At 48.1% G+C, this 10,550-nt stretch overlaps 3 protein-coding genes across 3 annotated transcripts in view; all 3 read left to right on the forward strand.

The window, feature by feature from the left end:
- The first annotated feature begins 6 nt into the window (after window positions 1-6).
- On the forward strand, window positions 7-4,718 carry CNA06090 (guanyl-nucleotide exchange factor, putative). The gene is made up of 7 exons (XM_024656328.1): window positions 7-820; window positions 870-2,125; window positions 2,180-2,364; window positions 2,415-2,498; window positions 2,565-4,015; window positions 4,079-4,295; window positions 4,353-4,718. The coding sequence occupies exons 1-7, from the start codon at window positions 128-130 to the stop codon at window positions 4,445-4,447; spliced, it is 3,981 nt and encodes a 1,326-aa protein (XP_024511970.1). The 5' UTR covers window positions 7-127; the 3' UTR covers window positions 4,448-4,718.
- A 266-nt stretch (window positions 4,719-4,984) lies between these two features.
- On the forward strand, window positions 4,985-6,933 carry CNA06100 (expressed protein). Its single transcript, XM_566964.2, has 2 exons — window positions 4,985-5,523; window positions 5,573-6,933. The coding sequence occupies exons 1-2, from the start codon at window positions 5,129-5,131 to the stop codon at window positions 6,882-6,884; spliced, it is 1,707 nt and encodes a 568-aa protein (XP_566964.1). The 5' UTR covers window positions 4,985-5,128; the 3' UTR covers window positions 6,885-6,933.
- A 506-nt stretch (window positions 6,934-7,439) lies between these two features.
- Window positions 7,440-10,550, forward strand: part of CNA06110 (histone acetyltransferase, putative) — a 12,296-nt gene continuing 9,185 nt past the window's right edge. Inside the window, exons 1-5 of the mRNA XM_024656329.1 lie at window positions 7,440-7,997; window positions 8,064-8,687; window positions 8,735-9,455; window positions 9,502-10,090; window positions 10,134-10,550. The exon at window positions 10,134-10,550 is cut by the window's right edge and continues 211 nt beyond it. Of these exons, the coding sequence (XP_024511971.1) occupies window positions 7,605-7,997; window positions 8,064-8,687; window positions 8,735-9,455; window positions 9,502-10,090; window positions 10,134-10,550 (2,744 nt within the window). The 5' untranslated portion in view covers window positions 7,440-7,604. The remainder of the gene's footprint in view (window positions 7,998-8,063; window positions 8,688-8,734; window positions 9,456-9,501; window positions 10,091-10,133) is intronic.

Below are 10,550 nucleotides of genomic sequence, written 5' to 3' on the forward strand. Positions count from 1 at the left end.
TGTCATCATCCACCGCGCCGCCATCGTCGCTGCATCCTCGTCTCCCACACAGCGTGGATGATACCTCGGAAACGAAGCTTTGGACTACGAAAGCTGCTGGTCCTTTAATCATTCACCCAATAACAGTATGGACCCTCAGAAGCCAGGCCTGTTCTCCTCAATATCCATAGGGAGAGCTTCAAAGAACAAGCACACGGGAGAGGCACTTGCACATCCCCTTTTGGCGGCTACGAGTTCCTCCACCAGTTTGCCAACATCAGACTCTTCTCAGCCAGATACGACGTCTCAACCGCCACCACTTCGACATAAGTCCTCCGGGTCATGGTCCAAGAATACTGGCGATGCCGTCAATCTTCCCTATAAACCGAGGCAACGACATGGAGGTGGAATGGGATCCATCAACAGCACAGCGAGCATTTTCGGCTCGACCGGTGCTCCACCTCCAAATCTTCAGCCGGCACCTACAGGTGGATCCTCAGGAGCACCTATTTCTCCCACCCCTGTGTCGGCGCCTCCAACTACTTCTACGTCAACGTCGACGACCTTTGCCCTTCCGCCGTCGCATTCAGATCCTCCGGCCCAAGCGAAAGAGTCGGCGGTGTCTACTACGGCAAGTAGTCCCCACGCGAGTTCCAGCAGCTTGACGAGTCGACTGCAGGTACAAAGTCTCAAGGCAGCAGCTCAAGGTATAGGGCTGGGTAATGGGAGTATGGGAATGTCAATGATAGACGCTATATTTGACAAAGGTCAACTGGGCAGGGCGAAAGCCGGTGAGGGCGGCGATTGGGGAGAGCTTTTGAGAATTTTGATGGGAGGCAAGGTAGGCGTTTGACTACATGTCAACATTTTTATGTGCTGATACGCTTCAGGCCATCTTGCTGCTGCCCACCACCCCTTCATCCTCATTACCGATGACACCGCCAACTTTGAGAGATCACGTGGCCTTCCTTTCACCTCCTGTCTCCCTCGCCTCGTCTTCTTTCAAATCCATACAATCGGTGAGTGAAACTGAAGAAAAAGCCGATTTGAAGGAGGAGCAATTCTGCACCCTCAATATCCTCGTCACCCTTTCTGGTCTTATTGGTACTCTTAAAGGCACAACCCTTTCGTTTGAGTCTACCATCCCACCCGATTCACCGCTTTTACAAGCGCTTAAAAACCACTCTTCTCGCCAAACCGCTCTTGCTTCCCTTAGACCTACTCAAATATCCTATATCAACTATCCCTCATACACGCTTTCCTCGGAGACAACAATTTTACCTTTTCCTCCACACTCAAAAACCGCTCCGCCAATCCAATCCGAGATAAAGGAACGAGAAAGACTTTCGCAAGGCAAATTGGGTAGGATTAATCCATTTGCGTCCCTGTTTGGCGGTTCGAATACAAGCTTGAGCTACGAAACTAAAACCGGAGCTTCGCCCTCTCCAAAGCCGGAAGCTCTTCCATCCGATAACGGTTTATCGCCTCCTAGGAGTCCGCCCGCATCTCCCGGGCCATCTAGTCCCAAACCTTCAGCTTTGAGCATAGATCCTGATGCGACCTCCATTTCATCCGACTCAGTTGCTGTTGGTGAGGGGTATCAGGTTACAGCGTACACTGTCTCAAGACCTATCCGTTATCACGAAATCCACAAGTCTCTACTTAAGTCTGTGAGAACAGACGTCCGCGATGCGCTGCACAACATTCCCGAGAAAGTCGTGGAAAAGGTACTGAAGCTTGCGCTGGCGAATGCGTGCCCATCTGGGCAGTTGATCAGCGAGGAACTTCTAAAAGGACATCGATCTCACGGCCCCAGCCACGAGCTGGATGGCAGCGCATGGTTGCTTGATTTTGGAAATCCGACAGAGACGGGGGAACGGCTTCAGGATTTTGTGGAGCGTGTTTATGATGAGCTTGTGGTTTATTACAGACAAGAGGTGAATGGAGGCCTCAAAAGGAAAGTCAGCGGAGGGACATGGGCCCGAGGCTCACACAATCTTGAGAAAGAAAAGGAGAAGGAAGTTGAATTAGGGGAAAGACAAAGAGAGGAGAGGAAAAGGAGAGATAGAGAAGAAATTGTGGAAAAAGAGGCTAGCGAAGGCACAGAACGGATTGAGGGTCTACTGTGTAGGTTGTTGTATAATAGGTAAGTTTTTCAGCAATAGTTAAAAGTCACAAAATGACCAGCGTCATTCTACAGGCTGTTTTCGCCTCTGGAGTCGGATGATTCGAAGCACGATGAAGCGTTGGCCTCTCGTATAGCAGCGCTTAATATGCTGGAACTATCCCTTGACCATCTAGGGCTGATTACTCGACCAGAAAGAGAATACCCGGAGGGTATCATCTCGGACGGTTTAGACCGGATCGTCGATAAAGTAGGGAAAGGTCAGCTTCATCTGTGCTTGGTGATATATACATTGCTAACTTATGTACAGAGTTTCAAAAGCTTTCATTAATGACCTGTATAACGCCGAAAGATAAGACCGCAGTTCTCATAAATGCACATAAAATCGTTGTCGGTCAGTCTTGCAAATAGGGCGATGTCTTTGTCCAATGCTGATGTAACACTGATTATGATCGTACAGATGGGCTCTCTGAATTGCCTGACATAGAGCTTCGACCAGAAGGGGAACCATACCACAAGCCGCAAGAAGTATCGACTGCCCCATCAAATGCCTCAGTTGACCCTACCATCCTCAAGCCTCCAGCTCTCCCCATTGTGTCAGAAGGGTCTCTGACGCCAAGTAGAAGTCCAGTCGAGCCTCCAACAGCCCCTTTATCAAGAAACGTATCAGGATCTTCCGATATGAAGTCAAACGCTTCAGATCCTTTATCGCTCGTAAATATCGAAGTGCCTCCCCATGCTGTTGTGGTCGATCCTATTATTGACCAGCGTCCCTCCACTCCCCGACTTACACACGATAGTGAGAGTCAGCAAGCGGAGCTCACACCATTGCAAGAGGCCTTATCAGATTCTGTAATGACAGTGTCCGCCGCCCCTGTACCTTACGATTCTCTCCCCTTTGATGATGCTGCCTCTGTTCCACCGCCTAATACATCTTCAGATAAGCAGACAAAAGCAAGCAAAAAGTCGACTTCGGGCGCAGACCTGATCTTACCTATCATCATCTACGCCGTTGTCAAATCCAACCCTCCCCAACTGGCCTCTCAGCTCATGTACCTTCGCCGATATCGCTCTGCCATCTGTTTGACAGGGGAAGCTAGCTACGCCATTGTCAATCTTACCGCTGTAGTCGAATTCCTCGAACATGTTAATCTGTCTGAGTTGGGCCTGGGTAGTGACTCGGACAAAGTTATGAGCATTGAGGATTTGTCGCCTATCAGGTTGGATTATATGGGCATGGATGGGGGGAATGGGGATGCAGAGAGTATTGCCAACGCGTCTACAAAGCTTCGAGGCCGGGTCGGAGAATTTGCAGGGTCAGCAGCGGGATCTGCGAACAAGGTGATTAGCGGGGTAGTAGACACCTCGTGGTCAGCTCTTCGAGGGCTTATGGGTAATCCCAATGCGGGAGCGCTTGATGGCGATGAACAAGCAGCAGGTGACAATTCACGTCCTGGTATGCGTCCTCGTCAGGCGTCAACATTTTCTCTCGCAAGCGTAACGGCCAGTGTAGCCAGTATCGCAGCGGCTGCTGCCTCGCGAAACCGATCGCGGGCAGACTCTAGGGTGAGTGAGCAGGTTTGGGGTGGGAATCAGGAGCTTGTGGAAGTTAGCTCGCGGCCAGGATCGATCAGGGAGAGAGAAAGTGATTACCCTACCAGCGAGGAAGATGAAAGCGATGATGGCGAATTAGAACCTGATGCGACATCGTTAAGGTCTAGAATGCGGAGTGCAACAAACACAAGCTCACGATCTGCAAAGGATAAAGAAGATGGTCCTAAGCAGGAGAGGGTTAGTCTTAGCAATCGACTGGCGTCCATTGGAGTGCTTGGGAGACTGAGCAATCCAGCGAACACCACTGGTGCTGAAAGCACCCTTGCATCTAACGACAATACTCTTGGGCCATCTAAGGCGAGTTCGAGAATTTTCGAAGTCCGTTGTTTATGTCATTGAAACTGACATTACTCATCTTAGTCCTTTCTTCAAAGTCTTACCACTGCCCGCTCTGCCAGCAACTCGCAAAGTCATACTCGTCGATCGTCGCTCCTAGGCGGGTCGCAAACAGAATCGCAACAACACAAAGTCAGTTCACCTAGGGGGAGTTTACCGGCGCTCCCTGCGAATGATGCTTCTTTCGGTTCACATGCGTTGCTCGACAATGTGGATCCTCCCATTGAGAAATTTATGACGTGTAAGAGAATGTTCTACCAATGGATTGTTATGGGCTGCTAACTGGTTCATACTACAGGTGACGTTGGTGAACTGCGCCTTTCTGATGTCGGCGAACTGTTGCGGGATTACCGGCGATTAGGGACCATAGTCGCCTTGGCAAACAACAAGTAACTCTAAATGCGTCACAGTATTTTGCACAAACATCAATGGTCGCTCGTAAATTGTATTAAAATGTTCCAAGGCATTTCGATGGGTGTTCCGATGGAAGAAAGTTATTCCGTAATGCATGTGCGCTTGACCGCTGTTATTTCTTGCTTTCGCCGTGATGATGAATTGGAGATAGAGAAGGTGTGGGTCTCATCGTTCAGTAATAAATTCATTCTCCTAATAAGGGATATTGTTTGTACAGGGAAAGAATACACCTATTACATACATAGATATATGAATAGCTGAAGATTATTCGTTTGAATTTTCAACTTCATTTAATAAGAATAAAGGGTCTTTACTGCGAAATACGACCGAATAACCCAGCGAAGGCATGCTAATCGATCACCGTATGTACAGTAGCTGCTTATGCTGGTTGACCGGACAGGAGGACTTGTTGCAGGAGGATGTAAAAGTAATTTTAAAGGTAGACGAGTGTTTAAATGGGGGTATAATTAATGGTGAGTTACTATAAGAATGCGACTGACGTTTTTCCTCGCTCCCGGGCTGCCGCCAGAAAGTGCCATTAAAAGTCATAACTGAGGTACTGCTGCACTCTTCTCCCCTGTGCCAGGTGACCGGCTCACCGATCTGTTCCTATTATTGGTGACCAAAAATTAATATACGAGTATAGTCTCCTCATGTGCCATGGACCAAGTTCATGTCGCAAGGAATCAGGTCGATACCCTTTTGCAGTCAATCAAGGACTTTATCTGCAACACGTCCGAATCTGCCACTTACCATGCCCCGATTATCGATTGGCAGCACCCTGAGCCCTACCAGCAATCGACAATAACAGGTTTGAAAAAGTTCCTGGGTGCGGTGGAGACTGAAAGGAGTTACCTGGAGGCTCTGACATCGAGCGATGTGCCGCCAAAAGAGTTGGCAACCAATTTGCCTCATTTGACAGCAGTATGGGAGGAAGTACAGAGAGCAGATTGGCCCTTAGGGTGCATCTCCCAGGTCTTGGAATGTTCGGATGGAAGTCAGGTAAAGGTGGACGTAGTGGCCCGAGGAGGAGAAGAATGGATCAAAGTGAACACGTAAGTTAAGAGAAAGATGTTCTATTTACACCAATCTAACGTGCTACAGGATGAAGGAGTCCCGTTTGATGGCAGAATTCAGAGAGCAAGACTCATACTGTAATTCAGATTACTCAGATTACGATTCTGATGCTCCCGCCGAAACTCCAAATAACCAGCCTATTTATCCTGGTCTAACTAACTCTGTAATCGAACAAGTCACTTCTATGGTCCAATCGGCTAAATCCTACCCTCGCCTTCCACATCTTCCTCCACCGAAAGTCAAATATATCTTGAATCGTTTGCAAGAGAACCCTGAAGGAGGCTACGCGGATCCAAGAATAAACGGAACTTTCGAAGTCATCCGCTCGTGTGGGGCGCAGCTCGTATTAGCTTCAGATACGAGAGCTTTACCGAAACAACTCACCCCGCCATCACCTAGACCGACTTCGAATGTGTTGCTTGACCTTTCTGTTGTGGTTGCTCTGTGCTGTGATTCAACTCATTTCTCACTGCCGAATTCGCAGCAAGAGCTCGAGGCAAGGTTTCGTCCTCTGCAGGTGGCCGGCGATGGCCAATTATCTCTGGCTCCCCATGTTCCTGTAACAAAAGATTTACGAGACCAACTTCAATGGGAAATGCAACACCCCCTTATACAAGAAATGCAAGAGCGATTATCCCTTGTCGATGGAACACTGGAGTTTTGGGTTACAGAAGAAGTGAAGAGACGGTTACCGAAGATTGTCGACATCATCGGCGGGGAGAACGAGAGACGACGCGCGCGGGCTATGTTTGCTGATTTCGAAGATTTCTGGGCTGGGAGCAGATGGAAAGGGAGAGAGGGTGTTCTAGGGGATATGAGAGTCCGAGTCATATCAAAAGAAGATTGGGATCATGTTGAGCTGCATCAGATTCAACACTCGCCTTTCCGACGTGGCTTCGCCAGTGTTTGTCAAATGATGCTTGCTATTGTTGAAAAGCAAACATTGGCGTCTGTTTTGCCACCTCCGCCTCCGCCTCCAAAAGCCAACAAAACTACAAGCAATCGCTCAGCTCGTCGACCTCAGCCAGGTATCACCGTAGCATCTAAGTTACCATCTGCACATACATTACGTACTTTCCTCGCGGGGATCAAGAGCTCCATGACCATACTCACCAATAATAGGGGGTCTGTGGGAAAAGTCATAAGGGAGATGGGGGTAAATGATGGTTTGGCGTATGGAGTGGAGGACATGAAAGGAGAAGCGGCAGTGTGGGTTGTCAATCCGAGTAGCCTTTCAGAATGGAGAAGAAAAGAAGTAGAAGCAAAGAACAAGGCGCTAAAAGAACAATTAGGGTTAGAAAAAGGTGGTGAGCCGTCGTCGGAAGTGCAATCTGCGTAAGCTGCACAGCATGGCCATTTGATATCGTACTTGTAATGTCAAAGCATCAGCCCCTTCTTAACATCCAAAACGAAAAATAAACAAGATCTACGTCGATAGAGAATGATCAGCCTTCCCAGCTGATTACTTTTTTTACCTAACATTCCTCTCAGCAACAGGGCCAAAAAAGTAATCATCACTAAATCACTGATAAATTTACGCTCCTCCTCCTTCCCGTCGTCGTCTTGTATCATTTGCATGATGTTGTTGTTGCTTGCTTGCTTGGTCGTGAATGGAGTCGGATGTCGCCGCCAACCAAGCAATGAGTGTTTTTGGGCCGAGTTCGACATTTGTGCAACATATGCACGTTCTATTCCCATCAATAATGAGTGCAGATATCGAGCTCTACCGTGATGTACAAGGATAGGGAATCATAGAAGGAATGCATAGTGCGTTATGAGTTTGCGGGATTTTTCGGCGTTATATTGCCCCACTTTGAGCGTTCAATTCTCGAGTGGAGGGTTCTCCGCGTCAAGTCATCCCCGCGTCGCTGGCTGATTTCGCTGTCATTTTCTCTCGCAAATACTCGATCTTCATTCCTCGTACAAACTATCTCCCTCAAATATCCATCAAATATCTGCGGCCACAGCATAAGCACGCGGGGTCAAGCGAGTTGTTCCGACTATCCCGAAATCTGCCAGATCGGGGGACTTATGCGCCTATATAACTTGTACACTTAACATGGCCTCGTCCGCGCCATCTATCAGTCGTTCAGGAAGACCACGAAAATCATCGACAGCAACTCCACATCCGCTTCCGCTCACCGCAACCCCTTCGACGGAAACACCCGTACCATCTGCTGCAGCAGGAGGAGGGATGAGCATGCCACCCCCTAGTTACACCAGTAACGGGCCAATGTCCGTGAGCGATTGCGAGTTCCTTGCATCTCAGTTGCTGGAACCTACGGTCACAGCACGAAAGAAGCTTGAAATTGCTCTTGAGCTCAGGGACTCCGCAGAGAACAACAGGGATTTCGGATTCTATGACAAGTACTTGTCAATATTTATTCCGGCACTCATCAGTATACTCGGGGATGAGAAATCAATCACTTTTGTGAAGGATAATGTTGAGCAAGTGAGTGCAAAACAGTCATAATATCCCCGTCTAGAGACGTTCAATGATGGACTGACATCGTATCAGCGTTTTCGCCACACCCTTCTTGCATTCTTGCAGCGCCTCCCCCACACCGAACCTTTCCGTCATCACATGAGTTCTGTTATGGAGCTTTGCGTGAAGCTTCTCAAGATTGAAAATGAAGAAAATGCGTTGCTCTGTATCAAGATCATGATTGATGGGCTTAGGAGCAATAAGGATCAAATGGAACCTTTTACGGAACCTTTCCTTGATTTAGTCAAACAAATGTACGCGAACATAAAAGCGGTTGTGGAGAAAGAGTTTGGCCCGTCAGGGGGAGGATCAAAGCCGGTATCTACGCAAGGCGAAGGCTCGGCAAACGGTCAGCAATCTCAGCAACAGCAAGCATCGTCCTCCAGTCATGCCATTCTTCCTCATGCGCTTCATTCGCCCAAAGTTCTCACTGAATGCCCTATCGCTGTTGTACTCATATTCCAAACCTACAAGTCCATCATGCAAACTGCAATGCTCGACTTCTATCCATTGGTAATTGACAGCATCAAGATACAGCCTGAACCCCAAAGGTTGGCGCATCTAGAAGCTAAAGAAAAGGGAGAAACCTTTGTCGGGGTGGCAAGTGGGATAACAAATCGGGAAATGTTCGCAGAGCTTGTAAAGGCCCAGGTCAAGGCATGTGTATTCTTCGTAGTCCATGAGTGTAAGCTGATGTTAGTCAGACCATGGCATTTTTGGCTTATGTCCTTCGAGGAAACCAAGGAAACAATAGAGATTACGTCAATGTTTTCCCAGAAGCATGTGCACGCCTCTTGCGAGATTGCCCGCCAGAGGATGTCATCACTCGAAAAGAACTTTTAGTAGCAACTCGACATATCCTTACTGTTGACTCTCGATCCTCCTTCATCCCTTATATCGATGTCCTTCTAGAGGAGCGAGTCCTCGTCGGCACGGGTGTCTCAAGTAGGGAAATGCTTCGACCGTTGGCTTATTCCGTGGTGGCCGACCTCATACATCATGTCCGAAACGAGCTTCCTCTACAGCAACTCATCCGTGTTGTCTACGTCTTCTCGTGTAATCTCAATGACTCAACTTTCTCGAGCTCAATTCAAACCATGTGCGCCAAACTCCTCAATACTATCATTGATTCGATCTATAACAAGGCGGACACGAACGAGATGTCAAAGATTCTCAAAGGGATGTTTTTCACGTTCTTGGAAAAGCTCTCTGCCATGTCGGATGCGCATGATAGGTTGAAGGCATTGGCCGCTAGAGACAAAGGGAAGGGCCGGGCCAAAGAGGAAGGTGATGAAGATGTAGAAGTGACTGATACGTCAGACGAAGCGTCAGATAAACTTATACATGGGTGGAGAGATATTGAGCAAGCGATGCCCGTTCATTCAGTTGCTTATGCCAACGAATCAGTGGATTCTTTCTGTCGGGGTCAGTGACTCAAAGAGGAATATGAGTGTGGCTGACATATTTGTAGATTCTCGGTACCTTTTCAAGACAATATTGCATACCTTCCGTACCCTTTTATCTTACACACGCCAAGGCGAAAACCCTCCGCCCCAACCAGATGGAGAGGTTCTCAGCAGATTTTTCGAGTGCAGTATCAAATGTTTTGCCATTTTTGACGTTCTCAATAGAGATCCCAGGGAGGCGAAGGAGGCGTTAGAGCTTCTATCAGAAATTGTTCTACTCTTTGAGCCGCATGTGTTTGCCGAGGTCTGGACAAGCCACATGGAATTTTTCAGCGATATTTCCATCACCAACAATCAAGTCTTCTCTCTTCTCCAGATGGTCATCACCCATGAGTCGGTCTCGCATCAACTGGTTTCCATTCTACTCAAGTATTTGATGGAGAAATTGCCTGAAATTGGGAGGATGGACAAACAACGTGCCACTCTTATGCTCAAAATGTTCAAGATAGCTTTCCTTGCTATCAATACATATATCACAAGCAACGAAGCAGTCTTGGTGCCTCACCTCCAGAAGCTTATCATGAGTTCTTTCGAATCGGCTGCCAAGGCCGAAGACTCGTCGTTTTATTATCAGATCCTTCGCGCTTTGTTCAGGTGAGTAATATTTCTTCATATCGGACTGTCTGACATGCAATAGGTCTATTGGTGGAGGACGTTTTGAAGCGCTCTACAAAGAAGTTCTTCCAATCTTGCAGGAAATGCTTGATCATCTGGCATATCTTTTGGATCATTCGCCCGACGAAATCTCAAAAGACATCTTTGTGGAGCTCATGTTGACCGTTCCCGTTCGTCTCACAAACCTTCTACCGCACCTGAGCTACCTCATGAAACCATTAGTGCGAGCACTCAGCGCAGGTCCCGACCTTGTCAGTCAAGGTCTTCGTACCCTAGAGCTTTGTATCGATAATCTCACAGCCGATTTCCTTGATCCCACTCTGGCACCGGTGTTGCGTGATCTCATGGCTGCTTTACATCAGTTACTCAAGCCCATACCTGCCAACCGTGAGCATGCAAGTGCGGCTCTGAAAATTTTAGGGAAACTTGGAGGGCGGAA

Source organism: Cryptococcus neoformans, chromosome 1 (assembly GCF_000091045.1).
Source record: "Cryptococcus neoformans var. neoformans JEC21 chromosome 1, complete sequence".
Classification (NCBI taxonomy): domain Eukaryota; kingdom Fungi; phylum Basidiomycota; class Tremellomycetes; order Tremellales; family Cryptococcaceae; genus Cryptococcus; species Cryptococcus deneoformans.

Excerpts from the sequence above, each read along its gene's own strand:
- CNA06100 (XM_566964.2), top strand. The coding sequence starts at position 5,129 with ATGGACCAAGTTCATGTCGCAAGGAATCAGGTCGATACCCTTTTGCAG. Across the intron at positions 5,524-5,572 it reads GAATGGATCAAAGTGAACAC|GATGAAGGAGTCCCGTTTGA; the intron begins GTAAGTTAAGAG and ends AACGTGCTACAG.
- CNA06090 (XM_024656328.1), top strand. The coding sequence starts at position 128 with ATGGACCCTCAGAAGCCAGGCCTGTTCTCCTCAATATCCATAGGGAGA. Across the intron at positions 2,126-2,179 it reads TGTAGGTTGTTGTATAATAG|GCTGTTTTCGCCTCTGGAGT; the intron begins GTAAGTTTTTCA and ends GTCATTCTACAG. Across the intron at positions 2,499-2,564 it reads TGCACATAAAATCGTTGTCG|ATGGGCTCTCTGAATTGCCT; the intron begins GTCAGTCTTGCA and ends ATGATCGTACAG.